Raw genomic sequence first — 26,969 nt, forward strand, 5'->3', positions numbered from 1 at the left:
CGCAAGGCCCTGGTCCCCAGCTCCGGGGAAAAAAAGAACCAAAAAAAAAAAGAGCACTGATTGCTCTTCCAGAGGTCCTGAGTTCAATTCCCAGCAACCACATGGTGGCTCACAACCATCTGTAAAGAGATCTGATGCCCTCTTCTGGTGTGTCTGAAGACAGCGACAGTGTACTTATATAGAATAAGTAAATCTTTAAAACAAAACAAAACACAACCGAATCTAAGGATGATTCACCAAGGTAGAAGCCAGAGAGATGGTTCTCTATCCCCAAAAGCAGATCTCTCAAGGCAGTTTCTGTTGACCGGAAACCATCCTCAATCCTTCATGCAAAGGTCAGCTACCCTCTAGCAAGAGGGCCCAGTTAGTTCCCAACCAATCTGAACAGCCATATCACCTCAGACCCTCCCCACCCTCCCCCTGTTGTCATATGAAATCTGCTTGCTTTTCCATCATTTTTCTCTTCTCTCTGCCTGTGTCCCCACGATGGCAGTTTGATCCCCACAAAGAAAGGAAGTAAACCTTCTTGGGACCACGGTTTGGCTCCCAACATCTACCTGGCAGCTCACAGCCTCCTGGACCTCTAGTTCCAAGGGATCTGATGCCCTTTTTCTGGTTTCCACAGGCAGACTCCTGATGGAGATGGCTAAAGAACTCAACAGACACTGGTGATGGTGCATGTCCATAATCCCAGCACTTGGGAGGCAGAGGCAGGTGATTTCTGAGTTCAAGGCCAGCCTAGTCTACAGAGTGAAAGTGAATTCCAGGACAACAGCCAGGGCTTAGAGAGAGAGAGAGACAGAGAGAGAGAGAGACAGAGAGAGAGGCAGAGAGAGAGACAGAGAGAGAGACAGAGAGAGAGACAGAGAGAGAGACAGGGAGAGAGAGAGACAGAGAGAGAGAGAGAAGAGAAGAGAAGAGAAGAGAAGAGAAGAGAAGAGAGAAGAAAAAAGCAAGCAAGCAAGCAAGCAGGTTTTCGACAGACAGCCACAGAATGGTCAGCCTGGGCCGTGTGTAGTTGCACCCAAGAGCCATAGAAAAGCCATTCATAGCCCAACCCAGCCACAGTCCAGCAGGTAGGGGAATTCTAGGGACACATGTCATAATTTCTGATACCTGAGTCATCTGCTGGGGATTTTCAGCTTTATTTGGTAGTATCTGTGTGGCTGGTCTTTCATCAATGTGAGGCCACTTCTTAGTCAGCCACGGAATTCCATTCACACCGCAGCACGAAAAATGAAAACTGGGACACGTCCCCTGGCTCACAGCATATCTTGTCACCAGGTGCTTCTCTACATGGATAGGACAAATCAGCTTCCTTGCCCAGTGAGGACTTTGAACTCTTGGAGGGAAGATAGCAAGGAGCGGGGCTGGGGTCCTTGGGAGAAAGAGATCAACAGAGCTCTTGGGCAAGGGAGGAGCTGTGGCTGGGGACAAAGCCCAATTTTCTACGGTTGGATTAAGCAAGGATGAAGAACCTGTTTCTGCGGAATGCGGGGTGGCCTTGATGGGGCTGTGAGGTGTTGTTTGCACCACTGGTTTGGAACCTGGTTTATGCTCAGGAATTTAGAAAACTGGGTTCCCATCCCAACCGTTCCCAGGAGTCAGACATTCGAGGATTCCTTCACCGATATATTTTGAACTATTTATTTTTACTTTATTATTTATAGGCGCGTGTGCCTTGGGAGTGTATGCCAAGAGTGTGGAGGTCGTGTCTGCCTGGAGTCAGAATTGGGAGACAGATTCCTCCCCCCCACTTCAGCTGGAATTGTGAGCCTCCTAATTTGCAGGTCCTCTGGCGGGGTACTTTCAGCCAGCGAAACATCTCTCTGGCCTTCTGTACCTACACTTTCAACAAGACGGAAGACGCCATTTGTTCAAGGTGACATAGTAAAGACTCAGTGCTGGAGATGGACCCAGGCTTAGAGTTTCCTTTCCAAAATACCCCCCTAGGCTCTGCCCCACAATTACCTGGCAACAGCCAGGTAAGCCTGACTCACTGTAAAAGGGGCTGCTTGCCCCCTCCTCACTGTCTTTTGCTCCCTTACCCTCTTTCCCCCTCCCCTTCCCCCTGTTTCCATGTTCTCGTGGCCTGCCTCTACTCCTCAACACTCCCCCCCCCTCTGCCTTTCTCTGCTTCTACTACTCTCTCAACTCCCCTCCCCATGCCCTGAATAAACTCTATTCTATACTATACTGTCCTTTGGTTTCTCCCTCAGGCGTAAAGGATGCCTGGGTATGGGCCCAGGGAGGCACCCTCTTCCCCCACACCATACCATGGCTCCTCCACCAAACATTCCCCTTCTTCTCCTTATCTTTTTTATAAAACCCAACACAAATGGCAGTGCAGGTGACAGTCTCCTAAACAGAAGGACTTTGGTTGGGTAAACAGAAGCCTAAATGTGGGTTTCTGTTTATCAGGAACCTCACTTAATCGAATCCTTGGGCAAGGACATCTAGTTCCAGGTCAGTCCCACAGTCAGTATCAGTTTATAGATTTCCCCACCCTGTTAACATATGAAATACACCTGCTTTTCTGCCTTTTTGCTTCCCTCTGTCACCCTCCCCGACCCCCCCCCCAGATATTCTTTGCAAAATGTTAATCTCCAATCAACCTTTATTTCTACCCGAGGAGCGGTCCAGTTAGGTGGTTACACTGTGCCCTTGCTTACGATATCATCCCCGTGGCTCAGCCTCCTGCTACTGTGCCTTGTAGATGCTGGGACCCAAGCCACCAGGTCTTCTGTAAGAGCATCAAGCATTCTTAACCACTGAACCATCTCTCCAGCCCCTGCTCGATTTTCTCTCGATGTTTCCCATTAATAAGACAAAGTCAGCCTCTTTTCCTGAACATAGAAGGACATGGCTTCGTTAACAATGATAAAAAAATTATGATTAATCTTTGGTGACTACTTCAAATGCACTTATTTGGAAGTAAAGCCTGTCTCGTTTGTTGTTCTTGCTGCTCTAACAAAACACCGAAGGCGGGACCATTTATGTGTGACCCAAACCCCATGACCCACGGTTCTGGAGTCAAGGCACCAGCAGATCCCGTAACGGCTGAGGATTAGCTCAGCTTGCAAGACAGCTCTCACAAGCTTCCTCCTGTCTAATTCCACTGTGAGATTTGGTTGCTCTGCTTCTCAAAGGCCCTACTCCCTACCACGATTGCACTTTGGAAAGGGTTCCACCAGGTAAGGGAGAGAGAGAGAGAGAGAGAGAGAGAGAGAGAGAGAGAGAGAGAGAGAGAGAGAGAGAAGACAGGACACCTCATGGTGAGTTCTCGGGCAAGAGGTGATAAGTGTGGTACTCAAGGGTAGCCAGAGCGGGGAAGACCTCCGGGTAGAATTGGGAAGCCAAAGACGGGCCGGCCACACTCGCAATGATGGCAAGAAAGCTGTTAAGCCTGTCAGAGGAGGACTGTTGCCTTGGCTGAGGTAAAGCTCCCCTAAAAGGAGTGGGTATCGTCCAGGAAATGTTCCAAGGCCTCTGGGAATCTAGGCTGACAGCGGCTGTCAGGGCAGGTCCTGTGGGACGTACAGGCAGGAGCCTTCCTTGGACCACGGTAGGAAACGCTTCCACCAGAGGGTAGCAGCAAGCACTACCAGCAGGTGGCGCTAGACAAGGGGCCCTGCAGTGTGTTTTGGTCCTGGCTCTAAATTAACCAGCATGCAGGCTTCCCCAAGCAGGCTGAGCTCTGGGGGCTCTCCTTGAGGTCAGAGGAGATCCACTGTGTCATCCACTCTACCTGAAATGCATCGTTTGCTTTTTGACCTAGTGTAATGTTTTTCATCATCCAGTTTCTCTGGACTTCGAACAGTTAACAGTCGTAAGAAGAGGACAAAGTGTCGTTTGAAAACATATTTTAGGGCTGGAGAGATGGCTCAGCAGTTAAGAGCACTGACTGCTCTCCCAGGGGTCCTGAGTTCAAATCCCAGCACCCACATGGTGGCTTGCAACCATCTGTGATGAGATCTGATGCCCTCTTCTGGTGTGTCTGAAGACAGTGACAGTGTACTCACATAAAATAAATAAATAAATCTTTAAAAAAAAAAAGAGAAAATATGTTTTACCTGGGGGACATGCTCCGACACATACACACACCAAGCACTCAATCCGGCACGCTTCACTCATGTGTATATACACAGATTTGGACAAGACTGAACATGCCTCTCTGTAAAGTTGAGAACCCTTGAGGCCACGCCTGGTTCTTCCTACTCTCAGGCTTGGTCACATGAGCTAGGTGGCCATTTATGTGGCCGAGTGCTACAGTTTGGATATGGAGTGTCCCTCTACAGAAGCTCCTATACTAGAGCCTTAGGCGCTTAGCTAGTAGTACTATTTTGGGAGGTTGAACTTCAGGACGTAGAGCTTAGCTGGAAGAGATAGACCCTTGGGGGTAGGTCCTTGGGCTAGCTTCTCGCTGGCCGCATCCTGTCTCTGCTTCCTGACGGCTGTGAGGTAAGCAGTTTGGAAAACATGCTCCCACTGACAGGATGTTCTGCTAAGCAGGTGGGACCAAACAACTGAACCACCTGAGCCCATGAGGCAAAATAAATATAGCCAGAAAAAAAAACCAAAAGCCGGGGTTGGGGATTTAGCTCAGTGGTAGAGCGCTTGCCTAGGAAGCGCAAGGCCCTGGGTTCGGTCCCCAGCTCCGAAAAAAAAAAAAAAAAACCCAAAAGCCTACCTAGTATGCTGGGTCATAATTCTCAGAGACCCAGGAACACCATAAACGCTGTAATTTCTAGGTTACCTGGACCTTCCTACCCACCTTCTGCTTTGGGTTCTGGCTACCACCCCATCCTTCTGTGCTGAACCTGACTGATACTGGGAGCAGGAGAGAGGAGGGTGCCATTTTTGTCATCTGACAGCCTTGTTGGACAGCCACACAGGATTTAGCACTGAGTCTCGGAGGGCTCCAAACATACAGGCCCAAGGACAGGGAAAAAGAGAACTGAGTTTTCCATTCCATGGCCCAGGTCCCACCAGAACCCTCAGGATGTGAATGGACAACCAGGAAGTGGGGACAAAGCACTTGACCTCAGCCACCTTTCCCCAAATGACTCCACAAAGCTTACCTTCCATGGACAGCACGAATGGAAGCTTTATTAATTTTTTTATTAAAAGGCTTTATTTATTTTATGTATGTGAGTACACTGTTGCTATCTTCAGCCACACCAGACAAGGGCATCAGATCCCATTACAGATGGTTGTGAGCCACCATGTGGATGCTGGGAATTGAACTCAGGACCTCTGGAAGAGCAGTCAGTGCTCTTAACCACTGAGCCATCTCTGCAGCCCTGAATGGAAGCTTTATTATTTTTACACACATGATTCTGATATATGTGGGATATAGTTTTACACTCACATATAATACAACGGACAGGATGTTAACAATATAATAGTAGTTTTATACGCTAACAAGTTTAAATATAAATAAGCTGGGGCCACCTTTACTGAGACCCCTGTCTTCCCTTTATGCACGAAAACGTGTGTGGAACCTCTTGGGACTCCGGAACAATCTGCAGGCTCTGTGGCAAGATTGTATAGGTCGGAAGATGAGTCTGTGGAAACCCTGGCAGCCTTGATATAATGGCGGAAAGAAACAAAGTAGGCTTTTGGATCCTTGGCAGCACTGGGGCTAGCTGTAAGCTACATTCTATTTGCAGAGGGGAGGAGGCATGGTCTGGAGGGGTCTCCTCTGACTCCTTCTCTAGCTCTCAGCAAACTTAGGGTTCATGACCGTTGTCGTGGCGCTCTTGAAGAGGGGGTTGTCCTAAAGTGGAATCAAACATGCTCTTGTCAGTGCAGGGACTCCAAGAAGTCACCAGAGCAGTAGAAGTCACTCTAAGGAGCCAACCAGGACAGGAAGCCTTCCTAGGCTCTAAGCCTCAAGGCTAAACCTGCAGCACAGAACACTCTGGGACCCTGGAGGCTAAGCTGGGGTGAGGCCTGTGCCAGCTCTCCAGGATGGCCCAAGTCCCACTGTGAGAAGTAACAGAGTTGGGGAAGGCACTCTGTGTGAGTTTCCCAAGCACCCCTAGGATACAGTGTACCCATCCCTACCAGTGAGAGGTCAAAGAGAAGAGGAAGCCCCTGTGTGCTCTGGGGGTTCTCAAAGAAAGGCCACTCACGTTGTTCCACTGGGACTTGAGTTTCTCCTTCTCAAAGCGTCTGTATTCATTGAGGTCAGTCAGGTGGGTAAGAGCCTTCCAGATGACCAGGAGGAGGACACCAATCAGTACAACGCCGGCCACAGTGCCCCCTATGATGGCAGCCACGTTGGGGCCTTTCACACACTCTAAGGAAGAGGCACACAACCAAGGGTCAGCCCCTCCCTACAGTAGCCAGTGTGCCATGCTATTCCTGCCACGGGGGAAAATCACCCTTTGCCACAACTCTCGAGGAGATGAGAGAATCTAGCTACACCCCTACCAGAGATGCTTCCAAAGGAAACATGAAGGCTGTTTGGCCAGGTCAGTGGCCAACCCGAGGAAAGCTTTGTTGAAATAACAGCATCCCTGGTCACCACCTACTGGTGTTCCCAAACTAGGGCTGTGTTTGAGGCACCCCCGACTATCTCATTGTGCAGTATGAGAATTGGCCGTAATGTCTGAGCTGGTACGTCCAGGCAAAGGGATTCCGTAGTAACCAGTGGCAGGAACCAGAGACCTGTGGTCAGCCATGTGACGATCAGGACACTGTCCCAAGGTCCAGGGCTGGGCTGGCCTCTCCTGGGTATGGGTTCTGGAAGGGCTACACAGCAGACCCCTGACTGTGAGACAGGGGTACTAACAGTCAGGGTGGACCTCTCCCTGCCAGGTGGGTCCCCAACAACATGGCATAGGATCTCTCATATCATCGTGGCCTTTTCAGGGAGGCGTGTTGCCTTCGCAGAGGTTAAATAAATTTGGCCAAGGTGGCGCAAAACCAACATGTTTGTCGTGGTGGAGAGGAGGAGCCCTTGCTCTGGAACCAGCAGTCCCAAATGCCAAGGGCAAAGTCTGCATCCTATCTGTCTTTTAGGGGTTCCTGACTTGAAGACAGGCTCAGGGAGGCTGCAGGTCTTAGTCCTGTAGGAGCCTGGTAGGCTGCTAACCTGAGCTTCCGGTGGTCCTGAGTGGCTCCTCAGCAGTTCCCCTCAGCAATCTGAGTCTGGATGCGGTGGGAGGCTGAAATTCTAAGTCTGCTTGCCTAAGTCTGTATAAGGCATTCTGTCCTATCTTTTGCCCAAATGCATCATGCCGTCCCTCTTTGGTCCTCGTTATTCAACGCATTCCCGAGCCCTTTGGCATCTGACTTCTTACTTCATCCGTTGGGGACCCCAGGACCCATCACCTGTTTTTCTCAGTGCCACTTCTCTGAGTTCCATGCACAGGGAGACTCTCTGCCACCCTCCAGCCCACCCTGCCTGCTCATTTCCTCTCTGTTAAGTCCTAGACCAAACAGCAGTTTTACCCGCGTCTACTGCTTGGAGACATGATTCGTCCACTTGGCTAACGACAGGGCACCAGTTATACAATAGCAAGATTATATCTTCCAGGGCTGGAGAGATGGCTCAGTGGTTAAGAGCGCTGACTGCTCTTCCAGAGGTCCTGAGTTCAATTCCCAGCAACCACATGGTGGCTCACAACCATCTGTAATGGGATCTGATGCCCTCTTCTGCTGTGTCTGTAGACAGCTACAGTGTACTTATATACATACATACATACATACATACATACATACATACATACATACATCTTTTTAAAAAAAAGATTATATCTTCCCTGTCCTTTAAGAAAGCTATGTTTACCCAGCTCCTGACAAGATCACCTTCACTACTTCCTAAAAGGACTATGTTTACCTGGCCCCTCACAAAACCATGCACCCCATTCCCTGACAGTATTGTGTCCACTTGGTTCCCGATAGGACTGTGTCCACAGGCTCCTCCAGCAGGCCAAGACTCACCTTATACCCTGGCAACGGAACTGCTAGTCTGATGTTTAAAAACACAATTTGGGAGCCTGTGAAATGGATCGGCCAGTGAAGGTGTGTGCTGTGCACACAGGGTGACCTGAGTTTGATAAAGAACTAGAAATTACAGAAAAAAATAAAGACTTTAAATAAACTCAGCAGGGGTTGGGGATTTAGCTCAGTGGTAGAGCGCTTGCCTAGGAAGCGCAAGGCCCTGGGGTTCGGTCCTCAGCTCCGAAAAAAAAAAAATTAAAAATAAACTCAGCGAAGTATGGCCACTTTCTGGAAATTTCTAATGGTTTGCTGGAATGTACCGGAACAGGCCTGCCTCTTCCAGGACTTGTGGGGCATCATGGGGTAGTGACTGCATCGACCACACACCCTCTGCTTCCCCTTATAGATTCATCTTCCTGTCTAGGCGAACTGGCCCCGGGAACCCTTCTTCTTTTAGAGTGTGACACTAGAGACCGGGTCATGATCCCTAAGTTCACTGGTCTTACTGGGTCTGGCAAAAACCAGAGCCAAGACAAGGGCCAGCAAACAATGTTTGGGGATGGAATCAACTCCACTTCCCTGAAGCCCTTCCAAGGGGCATTCTGAAGAAATAACAGACACCGTCCCTCAGGATCCTCCCAAGAGATGAGAAATGCTCTGGCTAGAACATGTACCACTGCAATGGCATCCTACTTGTGGTGACTTGGACTGGAATGTGCCCCATAGACCCATGTGTTTGAATACTTGGCCCATGGAGAGTGGCGCCATTAGGAAGCGTGGCCTTGTTGGAGTGGGTGTGGCCATGTTGGAGTGGGTGTGGCCTTGTGGTGTGGGTGTGGCTTGTTGGAGGAAGTGTGTCACTGTGGGGGCAGTCTTTGTGATCTCCTATACTTGAGTTCCGCCCACTGTGGAACCAGTCCCCCTTCTGCTGCCTGTAGATGTAAAATTCTTAGCCCATCCAGTGCCATGTCTGCCTGCACACTGCCATGCTTCCCGCCGTGAGGATAATGCATTCTGAAACTATAAGCCAGCCCCAATTAAATGTTTGCCTTGGTTGCCGTGCTCATGGTGTCTCTTCACAGCAATAAAACCCAAACTAAGACAATACCCAACATGCATTGCTACCACCAGGAGACCCCATATGCCGTTCATCTCCCCATATAGGGACAGGTAAGGAGCAGGAATGAAAGGGCTGTGGGGCAGGTCAAGTGGATGGCTGCTAGCTGCCCTGTCCAGATCTCCCTCACGATCTCTTGTGGTCAGAGTTCTTGTCACCATGCTCCACCGAGGCCAGATCATGAGGTCACATACCCAGGTACCACTCAGCCTCACCTCGATCGTCGTCCACATGGATGTTGTAAGCGTTTCCGTCCTTCTGCTGCAAAGTGTAGGTTATCCAGCAGCCCTCCGAGTCCCTCTCCTTGCAGGGCTTTTTCTTGAAAGGGACAGTCTGCAGCGTCACATTGGCACACTGAACACTACAATTCTTCTGAAAGGGGCCCTTATCAAATTTCAGGCACTCGGCACAGAAGCTGCGGAGGAGTGGGGTGGAGTGGGCGTTGAGAGCTCGTAAGGGCACGGAGGTGTGAACTGGCGTGTTGGTTGGTGTTCAAGGGCGCATTAGCTACGTCAGGGCCCGCAGGTATATGGGGGTGCATGGCTGTGGACGGTTGTGTCTGGTGCAGGGTATGAAGAGAGTGTGGTCATTTGTAAACTAGGTGGTCCTAGGCGGAGGGTCTGGGAGCTTTCAGGTCTTGGGGTAGTCAAGCGAGTGAGGAGAAGCACAAATTGTGTGCCTAAGAGGGTATGGAAGGCTGAGCCTGCATTAACAGAAACTTCATTCAAAGGCGGAAGGGGCACAGGCCTAGAACACCCCCCTCTGTGAAGCCAGGACATGCAGGAAGATAGGGTTGGTGGCAGGGACAATGGATCCTGCTGAATCCTGCTAAGGACTATGGAGCAGTGGTGTCCCCAAGGGCTCCTAAGTAGTGAGGCCAATGTGGGCAGTGGGAACACTCACACGTAGGTGCTGCAGGGCAAGGGGCAGCCGGGACACTCTTCACACAGAGGTGGCTGGTAACCTTTCTCACAGATGCATCTGTTGCATTGGCACCGGCCACGGCCACTGCACTCCACCAGCCGTGCGTTCAGACAGCCCGTGGTAGACCTCTGACACTGGCAAGCAGAACCCTCGAAACCCTCCTTGCAATTACACTGGCCACAGGAGCAGGAGCCTCTCTCTGCAAAACAACCACCGAGGTTACCGTGAATCACTCCCCTGCAGGCTGCTAGGAACAGGGGGCTCATCCCTCCCTCCACCATGCTCCCCGGGCCACTGTGCTCCCCGGCCTGATCAAGGAGGACCGCACTTAAGCCTCCTCTGCTCCCTGCTTCTACCTCTCCCTCCTCACATGACCCCAGAGCACCATGGAAGGACAGCCTGGTGAAACCACAGAGACCAGGGATACCTTCCTGCCCTGCCTCTTTGGCAACACGGCCACCAGCCAGCCAGATGGGACCTCCATGTTGTATCTGGAAAGCTCTTGGATCAGGACATGACTAGGACCCACCACTGCCTCCCCAGGACAATGCTGAGTAACACAGACACAGACACACAGGTCATGCAGGGAAGGTTTGCTAGCCTGTCTGTCTGTCCCCAATGTCCCACTTAATATCTCCTGGTGCACACGGACAAGAAAGCCCCCCTCCCCCGTCCCACCTTCACACACTTACTTAGGCCACCGCAGACTTGGCCATCATATCTCTCACAGTTGAAGTTGTCACACTCGCAGTATTGCCCAAAGATCACTTTGTTGGGGATGTCACTCGTGTGGCACACGCACTGCCCGCAGATGCAGTCCCCCAGCCCCGAGCACACAATGGAACTATTGTCCTTCCGGCAGTTCCCCTCCAGCTCCTGGCTGCTCCGGCCCTGCGTCTGACACTCACAGTTTTTCCCAATGTAGCCAGACTCACACCTGGTGTGATGAGGAAGGGTTGCACTTAGGTCTGCCCCTGGGATGGGGACACCCATCCTTCCCGGCCCAGCAATCACCCAACCACCTGTCGAGTGTGCTATATCACACCCGCTCTCCAAAGGTCTCCTGAGCATGCGTCATGTGTGAGGCAAGGATATCTCGGGTCATACAGCGACCGTCCTATGAGCATAGCACCTCTGGCAGGCTCGCCTGGAAGCTGCCTGAGGCTTGTGTGAGTGGATTGTCCCAAGAAGCCAGTATCTGTCCCCGCTGACCTAGATTTGGAAGAAGGATCCAGTGGGGATCTAGGATCCCTGCCTTATCACTGAACTAGGTAGACAGAAGAATGCATGGACACCATACATAGCTTAGGAAGACAAGAACGGCAGTAGCCAACCGCGACTCATCCTGCAGTGTCCTCCTGCAGGAAGAAGCCGCAGAATTCACTGACCAACAGCCCAATCCTCCAGGCAAGTTAGCTCAGCCTTGTAGAGAGGCCACTTAGGGCTTCACACTCAGGACCAGGACAAGGTGCTACCGGCCAGAGGGCAACCACAAAAAAAAAAAAAAAAAAAACACCACTGTTAAGAGTTTCTGGGAGGAGGTATGTAGCCAGTGCAGGTCTGAGGGGTGGGATACCTCAAAGATCAGAAACTGGAAAAGCAGTCAGATGGAGATGGTTGGTACCCAGACTAACAACTACATACTCTCTGCTGGGCCCACCACATCCTTTCTCCTCCTTGAGGTAGAGCATTCTGAACTGAGGCCATTGTATACATGTCCACAGGATGGCTTTAGGGCCCAGGCTGCCAGGAGTGGTCATATGTCCCAAAGGAGCTCTAGATGCATGTTGCGATTGCTCAGGGTCTCTGAGGTCAGAGAGAGCTAGGAGTTAGGAGTATCTGCAGAGCATCGACTTCCTGGGTGAGCTGGCCATACCTACTTCGCTTGAAGGCACTTGCCTCATAGACAAGGCGTGCCACAGGCTATTCATGTATATTCCTCATGCCGTGCTCTGGGCTAGCCTCATCTACAGACACCTTTTCCATGGACTGATATCCCACAGGCCCCATGCACCCTCCTCACCTGCAGATGCCACACTCCATGACTCCCTTGCCTCCACAGAGATTCCTCATCCGACTCTGGTCCCGGCACTGGCACTCGCACTGGGGATGGACCTGTACCGTCACTGTGTCGGTGAAGCCCAGCGCCCGGATGACAAAGGACTGCTCCTGGATACACTCCGAAGCCGTGACCTTTACCTGGAAGGTGACCTATAGGAGAATGGTGGTGTTCAGTTCGGGACTGTGGGTGACCAAGGATAACCTTGCTCTTTGTTCCTTGCCCAGCCTCTCAGGTACCCCAACCAGATACTTGTCCAGTGGTGGATCTCCAGCAGTTGCCTCTAGAGGGTGCTGTCACCCCAGGCCCATCTGTCTACCCAGGAACCATAGTAGATAGAAATTTTCAGGTATTCATTGTGCTGATAGGCATGAAGCCATAGCTGAGACCGTGTCTGGTACCCTCCCCTGATGCTGCATCTGGCCTCCTCACATGTGTTTAAAGGGAGAAGAGGCTGGGCGCTGGTCCCTGATGGTTTCCTCTCTGGCTAATTCCTGTGATCCTCCTTCTCTTCCTAGCTGTCCTTGGGAGTGGGTCGCTGAGATCTTCACAGGATCCCCCAACACTGGTATAGGAACCGCAGGTACATAAGCAGGCCAGGCTCACCGGGTTGTTGATCTGCACACCGTCACAGTCCCCTCGGGATTTGCCTATACTCGATACTCTGTTATTACAGAAGGAGTCATAGGTGACTTTCAGGGTGTCCGGGATGGTGGTGTGGTCCAGGAAGACTCTAGAGGAGAGTTTCTATGGGAAGAGAACAGCTATGCTCAGGAGTGATAGGTATGGCTGTCCCTGCCCCCGGCCATCTCACTCCTCAAGTCCCTCCTGCACACCAGCGGATGACACAGACACCTAAAGGGAGCTCGGTGGCTGTGCCAGCACAGGACAGATGGCTGATGTCACGGGATTGCTCTGAGACAGGCTGCTGGCAAGTGACCAGCACAGACACAGGCCATGAACCCTGTGAGGACTATCCCTTTGCTGTTGAACCTGGGTTAGCAGGGGAGGAACGACAGACTGTTGAAGTGATGTAGGGGTTGAAGCACAACTGGAAGGAGAGAGAGTACAGGTGGTAGCCCGTGAGTAAGTGAAGATGGCATCACCCAAGTCATCGCTGTGAAGACAGAGCTAGGCACACTTGGGCAGGGGCCAGGTACAGGAGCCTGACTAGGGGAACCGGGGCTCACAGGGTCAGAGGAGAAAACAGGATTCCCCACCCCAGCCCCTGGCTTGTACTCTAGCAGTGTTACTGAGAGGCTTCCCACACAGTATGGGCTGCTAACCAACTGGACGCTCAGCAACATGATGACGACACAGGTCAGAACTTTGGGGGGACACCTATCGCTGAGAGTGGAGTTCTGTTATTGCTTGGGACTGAACGTTGTCTGAACCCTGAGCCTTGTTTGGTGCATGCTGGCTTTCACCAGGACACTGGGCCTCTGAGGCAAGCGAATCTGGGTGCATCTGGGCAGATTGCCCATCCCTGAAGAGGAGGAAGACGGAAGAGGGGTCAGGGGTCACCCAGAATAAGGTTAAGGGCTGGCAGACAAGAGGCACAAGGGAGTCTTCACAAGGTCCAAGGCTACCGGGATGATGTCTGGGGTCCCTCCGCCCTCCAGAGAAACCACTCTGCCTTCTCCAGACAGCCACTCCCCGCTACGCCATGGTGGCTGAAGGGAAGAGCCAGTAAGAAGGGCCTGCCGGGGCTGGAGAGATGGCTCAGTGGTTAAGAGCACTGTCTGCTCTTCCAGAGGTCCTGAGTTCAAATCCCAGCAACCACATGGTGGCTCACAACCATCTGTAATGGGATCCGATGCCCTCTTCTGGTGTGTCTGAAGACAGCTGTAGTGTGCTCACATATGTTAAATGAATAGATAAATAAAATATATATTTAAAAAAAGAAAAAAGGGGCTGGGGATTTAGCTCAGTGGTAGAGCGCTTACCTAGGAAGCGCAAGGCCCTGGGTTCGGTCCCCAGCTCCAAAAAAAAAAAAAAAAAAAGAAGGGCCTGCCGTTGGTATTTCAGGAAATACCCAGGTAGGGTTTGGGACAGAGCAGCCAGGCCATGAAAGGACACAAGCTGCGGAAAGTGGCTGCTCTCTCTCTCTCCGTACCCTCCTCTCTTTCTCCCTGCCCTGCCGGTCCAGAAGCTATGAAGATGTCAGCAGGAGCCCCCTCCCCGCCCCCCCAAAGAGGATGTGCCCCGCCCCCCACTCATCCCCTGACCCATGGGATCCTTGCCAGCCACCCCCCACCCCCCCACCCCCTAGCCAACTTTGCTGGAGACTCACGTAGTAGGCTTTCTTGATAAGCTGGACTACGTTACTGGAATCGTCAGACAGCTCGCCCACCGCTGACTTGGGGATAATCTCTGTCAGTTTCTGTTGATGAGAAAGAAGACCAAGCTAGGGCTGGAGAGATGGCTCAGCAGTGGAGAGCACTGACTGCTCTTCCAGAGGTCCTGAGTTCAAATCCCAGCAACCATTTCCCAGCGTGGTGGCTCATAGCCATCTGCAATGAGATCCGATGCCCTCTTCTGGTGTGTCTGAAGACAACAACAGTGCATTTATATACAATAAATCTTTATTTTAAAAAGAGCTTCCCTTTCTCATGAGCTGGCTCATAGGATGTAAAACAAGTCGGTGCTATACTGCTGAATGCCAGTAATCGATTCTTGGAACAAAAAACAAAAAACAAAAACAAAACAACAACAACAACAAAAAAAACAAACAGCCAGGCCTGGTGGAGCAGCCTGATGTCACAGTCTCTCACCCTAGCTGAAGAGACATCAAGCTTCGAAGAGCTGGGTCTAGGAAGCTCAGGACCCAGGCCCTGAAAAGCTGGGTCTATTGTCCCTGGCCTCTCTTCACAAGTTCAGGGTCTGTCTGGGTTACTCAGCCAGATTGTCTGAGAAGCAAAACTGAATAAAGGGCCAAGAGTGTGGGCTGGTGGTGGAGTCCTTGCCTAGCATAGATTCAATCCCCTGTTCTGATTGAGAAAGGGAGGAAGGGCTGGACGGTGGGGGTGAATGCCTTTAATCCCAGCACTTGGGAGATAGAGGCAGGTGGATATCTGTGAGTTCAGGGCCAGCCTAATCTACAGAGAGAGGGGGTAGGGTGGGGGAACTACACAAGGTTACACAGAGAAACCCTGTCTTAGAAGGAAGCCCAGTTCCAAAACCCTGAATGGAGGTCACACACTCCTGGGTGTGACCGTCCCCAGCTGACATTTCAATCCGATGGCTTTCTGAGTTGGGAACACAGAGTCCCCACAGTGGCCTTCCCAGGTGAGCACTGTTGCCTCTCACAGAGGAACAAGCTGGGCCCCTTCTTTAGATGTGTCTGGAGTGGCTGAGATCTGCAGTTCTCCGATCCCAAAGAATGAGCCATCAGACTTTACAAATTGATTACAGTCATCGTCTTCCAAGTCTCGGGTCACATAACAGATATACACATCTCATTCTGGGCTCAGGGTCTGGCTGAGCAGCTCCTGGGAGCAGAGATTCTTCTAGGAAGAGAATCCCTCATGACCCACTGTCCAGTAAAGATCAGTTCATAGGTTGGGCTGCCTACACCCTACACATTCCAAAGAGGGTAGGCCTCGGCAGTAGCTCCTGGCAGGTGCGGGGATGGGGAGGGGGTAGGGGTTGTCCCTTAGGCCATGAAGGATCCACTTATTCTCAGGTGGGGCTGGAGGTCCTGGTCAGTCATGAGATTAGCCCTGAAAGGGGAGGGGCCGCAGAAGCTTAAGCCCCAGCTCTCTCCTAGACTTTGCCCTTTCCCTTTCTAGTCTCCGCTGACTTTACCCCTACACTGTGGCAAACTGACTGACAGTCTAGTTTGCTTAACTCTTCAGGCCTGTCCAGCCAGTCACTAAGCCAGGGAGAAGAAGGCTTGGGAGACTGGTCACACCTGAGACTCTTAGGCCTGTGTGAACTTGCCCTTAGAGGATTTGGCCTCAGCTCCTCAGATGGCTCGAGGCGGGACGCACACGCATGACATAGCATCAGCAGCAGAAACACAGGATGAGCATCAAGTAGCATTTCGAGGGGCCCTGGGGAGGCACCCCAGGCCTCAGTGAATATTTGCTAACTCCATAGCTGCTTCTTGCTTGGTGACATCATGGGACCCAATTACTGCCATTAGAATAGACAGAAATGCTATTATGAACCGAAGGGTCCAAGGGTCTCCTAACTACACGTGTAGGACTGCACCTTCCTCTAGGGGCCACCATAGAGGTGAGCTCGCTGGATGCAGAACCTTGGGGTCACCAGGCTTGGTTGCTTTACAAAGAGCAAGGCTGGCTGCTTTCTCCCCAGGAGGATGGACGACCGTTTCAAAGCCAAGGGCAAACCCAAGCGAGATCCTGTTTGCTTTAGCTTTGGCTTCTGTTTGTTTGAGGTGCTTTGGGGAGACTTGTCCTGAACCAACATATATAGGAAGGAGGTATCCCACTGTGGGCAGAACTGAGGTCTCCTGAGGTGCGGTCAACATATGAGTTTGGCTCCATTCGAATGTTGGTTACTCAAAGAAGCTTCTTTTTGAGGGATGGGGGCCGGGGGGCAAACTGCTTTGTTCCAGAAGAAACAAAAGAAGGGAGCAGCACTGTGAAATTTCAAGACATGGACCCTGTGTGGCTTAACGACAGTCTCAACTTCCCTCATCAAGATGCTCACAGACAGAAAACTGTGGCCACTGGGCAGGCCCACCACCCACAGGCCAACAAGAAAAGCAGAACTGAAGCAACAAAGGGCAGGGCCCGGCTTGTCACTGCCAGCTGAGATGGCCTTGTCGCCACATTGCACAAGGCCCCCACTTACCTCATAGGTTTTCACCATCTTCTTTGTCACTGCAAAGATGGGCTGGATGTTGCTCTCGGAAAGTTTGTGGGCCAGCTGGCCCACTGACGGGTAGTCCTGGAGAGAGGGGACACACCTTGTCAGACGAGCCTTCGAAGCAAACGTCCAGGCTGACAGAGCATTGGCCCCTGCTCAGGCCGGGCTTTACTTGGTGCAGATCTACAAGCATATGACAGGCTTGGCAGGGAACCAACCAAATCCTTTGAAATCCGCCAAGAGAATACTGATAATTGTGATGGCTACTGTGAGTCACGACTCTAGGTGCTAAGCCAGCCAGAGCTCAAGCAGTATCCCGAGGAACTGGCGTATGGGTACCTAGGAAGTGCCTGCGTTTCCACTAGGGCTAGATTTTAGACTCCACCTCTTCACCTCCATGATGTATAGTGGAAGGATATGATAGCCAACTTTAGGGGGAGGAAGGGAGATAAGATATCCCTGCTCCTGTCCAGGGTCAGGACCCCCCAGATTCTGTCTGCCGCCAGCTCCAAATCAGTGGGTTCCAGGTAGTCCCTGAGTGTGTGGGCTCAAAAAAAAAATCCTTTATGATACCTTTGGGAAGGCAACGAGCATTCAGGGATGGCCTGAGGCTCTGACAAGATCATTGCAGGCAGAGCAGGCATGCATAGAGACAGTGTGGTGAACGGAGAAGGCTCTGTGAGGCCTTCTGTCATGAGGACCAGGGCTAGACCTGCCTCTCGGGTTGATTTGGGTGACAGGAGTTTCATGTGGTCACCAGGGTCTCCGGGACGGCCTCTGTGACTTGATTTGTGTTAAGAGGAGTCTGGGTTCCGTTTGGGTGACCCGGGCATGTGCCCCTGCTCTCACCCTGTCCCCTTGTCACCCCTCTTGGTCGTGGGGCGTGCCACGGCAGTCAGAGCACTCACGAACTCATTGCTCCTCTTGTACATGTTATCCTCCAGGTGGCAGCGGCCATCGTTGGGGGTCAGGATGGCACCCAGTTTCCCATCACCGGCAAAGTGGAAGCCGTCGTCTGTGGCAAACACCAGCAGCCTCGTGACATTGCGCCAGCCAATTTCCTCCTGGGAAGAAGAAGGCAGCCAGGGGTTGAAGGTTGAACGCCTTGGTTTTCCTATGGGGCCTCCAGGGGAGGAGAGATGTGTGTGTGGGGTGTGGGCAGACAGACAGACAGAGACAGAAAGCAGAGACACATAGAGAGACACACAGAGAGATAGACAGAGAAAGAGACAAACAGACACACACAAAGAGAGACACAGAGTGACAGAGACAGGGACTATGAGACATAAAAACATATATATATATATATATATATATATATAGAGAGAGAGAGAGAGAGAGAGAGACAGACAGACAGACAGACAGACAGAGACATGGAAACAGACACTCACACATACAGAGTGAGACAGACACATATACAGAGTAAGACAGATAGACAGAGGTAGATAGAAAAAGCCCCAACCTAGTGCCCAGGAAGTACCTAAGCCATCAGCTCCCAGCATGCCCTGCAGCAATATGAGGTAAGAACAGAAACATGGGGGTGGGGTGGGGGCTGGAGAGATGGCTCAGTGATTAAGAGCACTGACTGCTCTCCCAGAGGTCCTGAGTTCAATTCCCAGCATCCACATGGTGGCTCACAGACATCTGTTATGGGATCTGGCGCCCCCTTCTGGTGTGTCTGAAGACAGCGACAGTGTACTCGTATTCATAAAATAAATTCTTTAAAAACAAAACAAAACAAAAACCAGAAACACATCTGAATCTAAAGCAAGCTGTCTTCACAGTCTTCTTCACTCCCGGAACTAGATTCCAGCAATGCAGTCATGAAAGAAAGAGGATTGCCTTGTCCATTAAAATGCAAACACCTCCCAGCCACAAAAGAGGGGACCAAGGGATGTTCACAGGGGAGCTAGTGTCTGGAATGACTAAAGCAGCGTACCCTTGCAGCACCCGTGTACCGTACCAGAGTCCAACACCCATGTTGAGTGTGTATGCCCAGAGCATGAACCCAGCAAAGCGAGAGAACTAAGAGCCAGGCTGGGCTGGGACTGGCTTGCTGCAATGATGACTTCATAAACACAGTCTGGGACTGACAGGCAGGGATGTGGATGAGGTGACACGGGAGCTAACGACAGTCCTCACGCTCTTGATCTGAGAGGGAAAAGGCCTTAGGAACCAGAAGATCCACTGCTGGGCAGCCTGGCTCACAGGAGAACTGTCAGCACGGAAAAGGGTGGGTATTTTCAGGGCTGTGTCGTCACTCTTCCTTCACTATGGCTGGGAGTGATGTGGGTCGCAGAAGTTGCCCTTCCGAGACCCAGGGTGACAGCCCAGGAGCGGATGGGGTGAGTTCCTAACAGACCCACCAACCAGAGCAAGAGGCCCTGAGTCTGAGGAAGTTGGGAAATCTGAACAGGGACAGTGGCCTCACCGGACAGGCAGCCACTTGCATTATGGCATCCAGCCCGCCCTCAGGGGCGTCCAGGTTTCCGGAAATCAGTTGCTTGCCGACCTCTGTCTGAAACTGGTTGGAGTTGTCGGTTAGCTTGAGCACGTGGCGAAAGGCAAACGGAGGCTGGCAGGCTTTCTCCTTGTTGGGGCATGGGTTCCTCAGCTTCTCGGGATGGGTGTTGACAAAAGGCAGCACCGTCTTGTCCACGAAGGACCCGAAGCCTGAGGGGTACATGGCATGAGGCAGGGGGATAGGGGCAGAAGCATAAGGCAGGACTGGGAAGACCTGAAGCCTGAGGGATTACAGCAGAGGCTGGAGGCACAGGGACGAGGCAGCAGGCAGGGCTCTAGGCAGGACAGTGAGCCTTCCAGTGGACTAAGGACCAAGCTTCAGTTCTCCCAAACAAGGGAGAAAGCAAGATGATGAATTTGCAAATATGACATGGGAGCGTGTGGTGCAAGCATGTGTGGAACCATGTACAGCTGAGAATACTCGAGGCCATGTACAAACATGAGTGTGTGTGTGACAGAGCATGTATATGTATATGGTCATGTCCATGTGTGACCATGATGAGTGTTGGCATGTGAATACATGTATATGTATGTATGTATGTATGTATGTATATATATATATATATATATATACAAACACACACATGCACATGCACACATGCACACACACGCACACACACGTGGTCTTGTGTGTACAGGCATACAGGCACACACGTGTGACTAGACATGTGCACAGGCACATAAACGTGCTTGTGTATGGGATGCTGGACATGTGTGAGCACGAGTGTACACACATGAGTGTATATGCACACAAGAATAGACGAGCTTGCATCCTGTGTTCAAGTATTCATGTGGACATCCTTAAACATAGACAAACATGAGGCAGAGTATTGTTCTGGAGTGAGTCCACTTGTCCCACATGCTTGATGAATATGGTGGTGTTGGTCAGTGTTGTAACCCTGTGACTGACCCCTGCCCTGGGAAACCTGCCCTGTGACCCTTGCCCTGTGACCCTTGCCCTGTGACCCCTGTCCTGTGACCCCTGCCCGGTGACCCATGCCCTGTAGTTTACACCCAGTATGCTGTTAATCCGTGGTTGCTGTGATAAGATACTTTTTAGTAAATAGCACTGTAGGACTTTTGCCTTTTAAACATCAAAATATAAACTAGAGAGACAGAGAGGTTGGAAGAATCCTCAGGTCTTAGCAGCCTGTGACCAGGTACGACCCTTGGTAAAGATTCGGGATTAACTCTGGCCCCATGAACATTGCATATGCAGCCCCCAACCTCCCCCCCCCCAGCTTCTGCCTCTGCAGATCCGAGTGCACAGAGGCGTCTGCTTGGCAGGGATTTCCCAGGGTTGAAAGGTGAGTGTGCACTGCAGGTCTCACCGATGCGGCCGGACTCTGTGATCTCGTTGAGGGCCTGCAGCAAATCACCACCCAACTTCTTGACATTGTTCAGGTCATCGAGCATAGAGTAGGAGAGGTCCATGAGGTAGTACAGATCAATGGGGTAGCCCTTGGCCCGTCGGAAAGTCACATTGAATGCAGCAGCCTGCCCTGTGTCAGAGAAAAACAAGGGGCACTCTGAGCCGGGCTGCAGCCTCAGACCTCACCCAGTCCCCCACTTCCTATTGCCTCCCCCATGTACTATGTAAGACCTGGAAGGGGCTGTGACCAGAACACAGGACAGGTGGATTTGAACTCAGATGAGTGGGCTCACTCCGGATACAAGAATGCCTGGATGGTGGAGAATTTCTGTGCCACGCAGATTCACAAATTGGAAGCCTAAACACCCAGACTGTGGTACTAGTAGTCAGGCTAGAAGGGTAGAACCCAAACAAGGGCTTAAAATGTTTACAAAGAAGGCCCGGAGAGTCATCCCGATCTTCCTGCTAGCAGAGGCTGTACCTGTCTCAGCCTGGGCTTCCTAGCTCAGGTGAGCCAGCTTGCCTGAACAGCCCTTCAGGGGCCAGCAGGGCCGGGCCCTCGATCAGAGGTCAGAGGCAGAAGTCCCACAGCAGAAGGGTTTGTGTCAGCTCCCAGGGCATCAAAGGAACAAGCTCTGTCTTCTGCTGTCACCAGGACAACTTCCCAGATGGACACACCCCTGCCTCCGTTCTTGCTGTATTCCTTTCACCCTTCTCCGTTCCTAACAACCTGCCCCTTAGATCCTTGTGCTGGGTGGGTAGTTTGGGCACAGACTAGAATTACCTGAGAAGTGTTTCACGGAAGGGGTCTGCAGATGAGGCTGGCCTGTGGGCATATCTATCTGTGGGGGGATTATACCGGACTGCCTTAATTTATGTGAGAAGACCTGGCCTGAAAGCAAGCAGTAAAATTCCCTGGTCCAGGAGCCCTGGTCTGGTTAAAAGGAAGTGAGCAGAGCTTGAAGGGTCATTGCTCTCTGCTCTCCGCTGTAGATGCAATAGGCAGCAGCTGCTTCAAGTTCCTGCCACCTCGACTTCCCTTTAATAGTAAACTGTGGCCTGAAATTGTGAGCTAAATAAACCTTTCTTTCCACTCAGTCGCTTTAAGTCGGGACCCCGGGAAGGTTCTCCACGGTCTTCCGTGTGCTCTCCCGTTCTGTCCCCCTCCCCAAGGAGCCACCTCTGTCCTTTACAGTCAGCTTTTGGTAGGGTTATCTGCTGGTCCCCCTTGTCCCACCCAGGCTCACTTCACTGCATTTGCCCGGTAGAGCATGCCTGGGCCTGGGGCAAGCCTGGTTTAAACAGTTATGCAGTTCCTTGGCTACGGGACTCTCACCTCCCCAAGAGGGTCAACTGAGTCTTGTAAGAGTAGAAATGAATGGCAACTTCTAAAGATTCATCTATCTTTATTTTATGGGCATTGGTGTTCTGTCTGCATGTCTGTCTGTGCGAGGTTATCAGATCCCCTGGAACTGGAGTTACGGACAGTTGTGAGCCACCAGGTGGGGGCTGGAATTGAACCCAAGTCGTCTGGAATAGCAGTCGGTGCTCTTAACCACTGAGCCATCTCTCCAGCCCCCAATGATGACTTCTAAATGGCTTCCCCTCCAACCCCCCACCCTTTAAAAAGGCACAGAACACACCACTAAGAGAAAGTCTAGTTGGGGCAGCAGTGGTACCTGTCTTTAATCCCAGCACTCAGGAGGCAGAGGCAGGAGGATCTCTGAGTTGGAGGCCAGCCTGGTCTACAGAGTAAGTTTCAGTATAGCCAAGATTACAACAAGGAAACTCTGTGTCGAAAAACCAGAGAGGGGGGGGGAGAGGAGGGGGAATGAAATGGGGAGGGAGAGAGACAGAGACAGAGACAGAGAGACAGAGAGAGACAGACAGACAGAGACTCCAGACACCCAGTCCAGACAGTGGACTTGAGGGAATCAATCAGGGGCAGAGCTCAGACTTAGAAGTAGTTCTTTAAACATTACAGTTATTTGTTTCTTTATGCGGAGGGAGTAGCTTACACTTTATGATGTTTACCAGGAGATCAGATAACTACTTGCAAGAATTGGTTTCCTCTTTTTATCTTTTGGGTCCTTGGGGGAATTGAACTCAGGCCTTCAGTCTTGATGGCAAAGCCAACACTTTTTTTTTTTTTTAACCAGTTGAGCCCTTTCGTTGGTCCAGGAGCTCAGCCTTGGGTGGTGAGGGGTTTCGTTACCCAGCCTGCTTCACCATCCAACCCAGAGACATGCACCATCTGCTAGTCCTGATGGGTAGCACAGGCTGAGCTCCTGGATGCGTTTGTACGCCTGGTCCATCTCAATCATGTCCCAAACCTACCTGGTCGCAAGTTAAGGGTCACTTTTTGTGGAGACAGTTGACTCCGTTGCACCTGATATTGGGGGTGGAGATCAGCAAAGCTCTTGGGGTCCATTATATCATCGGCTGGGCAACCCTTGAGGAGCAGCTGTGCCCGCGTGTCACAGCGCAAGGAGTCAGGCTCCCCTGGTCCGGTGAAGTTCTAGAGGAGACATCTGAGATCAGGCAACGGGTATAGACGGGCACAGTGAGACCCAGCCCTGCCTCCTTCTTACTGCCCTCCTGACTTCAGTTAGATGTCGCTGTCACATCCGCGACCCAGAGAGCCTAGGTTTCCCTGAGAGCTCTGGGTTACCAGAAGCACAGACTATGTAGATCTTTCTCTATCTTTTGGGTACCGATTCCATCAGCAAAGACATGGGGTCCTCTACCTCCAGCCAAAAGGCTAATCAGCCTCCCTGAGCTTGAGTACTGGCCAGAACTCTCTAGCCCTTTCTCAACGGGACCTCTGCCCCAGGGAGATGCTGTCTCCTAAAGGTGATCAACCTCCTTAGGCTTATGTGACAGCCCTGGCTGAGATGCAGGGCAGAGCTTGGGGTCGAGTCTCTCCCAGTTCCTAGGGAATCATGTTGGTGAGGAGACCCGAAAGCCTAGGTCATCTCCATCTTGACTACTATGTCCCTTCTAAGGCCCCATGAATCTGACATGGAAAAGTCTCGGTCCTGAATGGACTCCGTTGGATCCAAGGACTTGGAAAGCAAGGCATTGGAAAGCGCCGGGGACTGCCTGTTTGCTGGCAGAAAGTAAACCTAGAAGAACGACAACCCAGAAACGAAGCAGACACCACCTCCGGAGTACCTCTGCTCTGCATTGGCTTTCAGAGCCCCCATGTAAAGTCCCCGAGGAACACAGGCGATCGATCAGCGAGAATAGAGGGAAGAGAAGCTGACTGGTAATCCACCCAGGACTAGCGGTCTGGCTGTTCATTCACTTCGGAGGAGCAAAATGACTCAAGAGGAAGAGAGACACGCAAGAATGGCTTGTCCAAGGCTTGGACCACAGCCCTCAGGACAAGTCACAGGACAGAGGTTACAACATCAGGTCTCTCTGCTGTGGAGCTTTGCCTAGCATGGGGGTGTTTGCTGGAAACAGAAGCCAGAAGCCCAGTGGGATGGAGAAGAGGAGAGTCGCAGAGAATGCTGGGAGCCCAAGGCATTTAGTCTAGGCTCCGCCCTACAGTCACCTGGCAACAACCAGGTATGGCCGCTCGCTATAAAAGGGGTTGCTTGCTCTTTAAAAGGCCCTTTGCTCTCTATTGCCTTCTTGCTCCTGCTCCCTACATCCCACCCCCTACCCTGCTACCCTGTCTTATGCCCAGTGCCTCTATTCCTCTCTCTCTCTCTCTCTCTCTCTCTCCCTCTCTCTCTCTCTCTCTCTCTCTCACTTTCTCCCTCCTCTTCCCCCTCCCCCTCCCCCTCTCTACCTTTCTCTGCCTCTGCTCCCTTAACCCCCCTCCCCATGCCCTAAATAAACTTTATTCTATGCTATGTGGCTGGTCCCTCAGGGTGAAGGGATACCTCTATAGGGGCCCGCAGGGGCACCCCCTTCCCCCACACCTGACTGCATGTCCACCAAACATATTCCTTTTCTCCTTATCTGTTAATAAAACACAACACTAGGAGTGTTCTTTAACTCTAACTCTGGGGCCAGGAGAGGGGAAGCCAGAGTCCAGTTAGCACAGCTGCTCAGTCCAGAGTAAGAAAATTCTCAGGACAAAACAAAATGACAAGAAAGCTCAGACGAATGGCACCCAGAGCAGCTTAGAGGGGGCCTGGAGGCCAGATGTGGACAGGTTGAACATCAGATTGGAAAAATAATAGTCAAAAACTATGGACCAGAATTGAGATCTGCAGAGTTACCGATGGGGGCAGGGTCTGGAGAGAGAGAGAGAGAGAGAGAGAGAGAGAGAGAGAGAGAGAGAGAGAGAGAGAGAGGAGAGAGTGAGAGAGAGAGAGAGAGAGAGAGAGAGAGAGAGAGAGAGAGAGAGATTTAATAACCACTACATTGGTATGGAGCCTCCCTAAGTCTCTAAGGTCTCCAAGTCTCCAGGCTGCAAGGTCACAGATGTAGTTTAGTGGAGACAGCCAGTCTGACAGCACCTCACAGACCGGCCTGTCACTCACTACGAGGGTGCACAGGAAGTGAGAAGAAACCTGGAAGGCGGAACCTTAGGAAACACCACTAACACAGTGATGTGGGCACCACGTGTGCCTCATGCAGTGCACAGGACATCCCCAGTGTACACTGGAGTCGGACCAGAGGATGCGTTGGGCTGGAGGCACCAAGGGACATTCTACACTAGTGGCTCCTCTCGCCCTAAAATGACAAGGACAGGAAGAAGGAAGAAGCTAGCAATGCTCTGGAAGTCAGGAGAGCAAAGCGGCATCTCATGTGACTAGTAAGGAAAAAATGGGAAAACCTGGCAAGACTGTACACGGTTGGCCAGCCGTGTTGATATGTTCAATCTCTCGAGCTTGCTAACCAGATCAAACTTGGCATATGTGAACACACATACACACACACACACACACACACACATGCACACATACACACACACGTACACACATACAGACACACACAGACACACACACAGACACACACACATGCACACACACACAGACACACACACACAGACACACACGCACAGCGATGATGGTCAGGTTACAGGGTAGACCATCAACCCCACAGGATCAGAAATCACCCAGCCTCCAGGCACACTAATGAAGACTTGCATTGATTTTGGGTTCATTGAACTAGGAAGCGCTGCCCGGTGTGGGTTGGTTTGGGTTCTGGACCGAATGGGGTTGAGAAAGTGACCAGTCAGCACTTTGCTTCCTGACTGTGGATGTGAAGTGACCAGCTCCTCCCACCCTGACCCAAGCCCCAGCCGCTGCCACTGCCATGGCTTCCCCGCCATGACAGACTATAATCTCTGACCATGAGCCACAGTGAACCCTGTCTTCCTTAAGTTGCGTTAGTCAGGGTGTTTTTACAACAGCAACAGAAAAGTAAGTGAGACAGCACGTTTTCATCAAAACATGCTCCCTGGGTTTTGTAAGCTAATACCATACCCTTAAAGACCCGTGGCTTCCTCTGGGAAGGATTAGGTGGCTGAAAAGAGCGATGCATGTGTTTCCCTGTGTGGTCAGCAGCTTGGGGACCCTGGGTGTGATAAAGATTTAGTCTCCAGGGGAGGAGCTCTCTATGGAAGAAGGGGCAGTTGTACTGAGGGAATAGGATTCAAAGATAAAAAGTCTCCGCCATGCCCGACTGTGGGCCTTCCCCTCCCTCGACTCTTGATTCATATCGTGAAATGGGACTGTCCCTTCCTACGTACCTGGGGTACTTGGGTTAGCATGGTATATTTATTTCCCATCTGGAAGCTTCTCTACTGAGCCATTTCTGCTATGCACTAGGGAGATCCTTCTAGTGTCCCTGGCTTCAGAGAGGCAAAGGTTCCTACCCAGGCAGGTGGGAAGGGCAGCTTAGACTCTGTCAGGCGACCCACGCAGCTCTTACCAGCTTCTGGCACCACGAGCAGCCAGGCCCCGACTGGATACAGTCCCGGCAGTTGCTGACTTTGTACTTGGTGCATTCCTCGGACAGGGCTGGAGAGACAGGCAGGCTGAGTGAGAGCCCTGTATCCACCCCGACTGTCTTCAAAAATGATGGGACGGGAAGGTGGATGAGGCTCTGGGGAGGGTACAGGCTAGTGCCAACAGCCTTATGGGCATCTGGGAAGGGCTCTGAATCATCCCAATGGGATTCAAAGCAGAGCTCTATTGAAAGTCAGACCCCCCACCTCCTGT

At 51.6% G+C, this 26,969-nt stretch overlaps 1 protein-coding gene across 9 annotated transcripts in view; it reads right to left on the reverse strand.

Annotated features, from left to right (window-relative positions):
• Positions 1-5,115: 5,115 nt before the first annotated feature.
• Itgb2 (integrin subunit beta 2) overlaps positions 5,116-26,969 on the reverse strand; it is a 36,185-nt gene continuing 14,331 nt past the window's right edge. For 5 of the 9 annotated variants that reach the window (XM_087597440.1, XM_087597441.1, NM_001037780.2 and 2 more), the window contains 14 exons: positions 26,680-26,768; positions 23,122-23,302; positions 20,744-20,914; positions 19,321-19,562; positions 17,798-17,953; positions 16,875-16,970; positions 14,347-14,436; positions 12,660-12,800; positions 12,018-12,205; positions 10,687-10,931; positions 9,974-10,193; positions 9,286-9,485; positions 6,138-6,304; positions 5,116-5,779 (listed from right to left, as the gene is read on the reverse strand). In XM_087597440.1, the coding sequence (XP_087453566.1) occupies positions 5,717-5,779; positions 6,138-6,304; positions 9,286-9,485; positions 9,974-10,193; positions 10,687-10,931; positions 12,018-12,205; positions 12,660-12,800; positions 14,347-14,436; positions 16,875-16,970; positions 17,798-17,953; positions 19,321-19,562; positions 20,744-20,914; positions 23,122-23,302; positions 26,680-26,768 (2,249 nt within the window). In that variant the 3' untranslated portion in view covers positions 5,116-5,716. Of the gene's footprint in view, positions 5,780-6,137; positions 6,305-9,285; positions 9,774-9,973; positions 10,194-10,686; positions 10,932-12,017; positions 12,206-12,659; positions 12,801-14,346; positions 14,437-16,874; positions 16,971-17,797; positions 17,954-19,320; positions 19,563-20,743; positions 20,915-23,121; positions 23,303-26,679; positions 26,769-26,969 lie in introns of those variants that run through there. The other 4 variants (XR_015644746.1, XR_015644747.1, XR_015644745.1 and 1 more) reach the window with 3 other exon arrangements.

This window comes from Rattus norvegicus, chromosome 20 (assembly GCF_021556685.1).
Source record: "Rattus norvegicus strain SHRSP/BbbUtx chromosome 20, alternate assembly SHRSP_T2T, whole genome shotgun sequence".
Classification (NCBI taxonomy): Eukaryota; Metazoa; Chordata; class Mammalia; order Rodentia; family Muridae; genus Rattus; species Rattus norvegicus.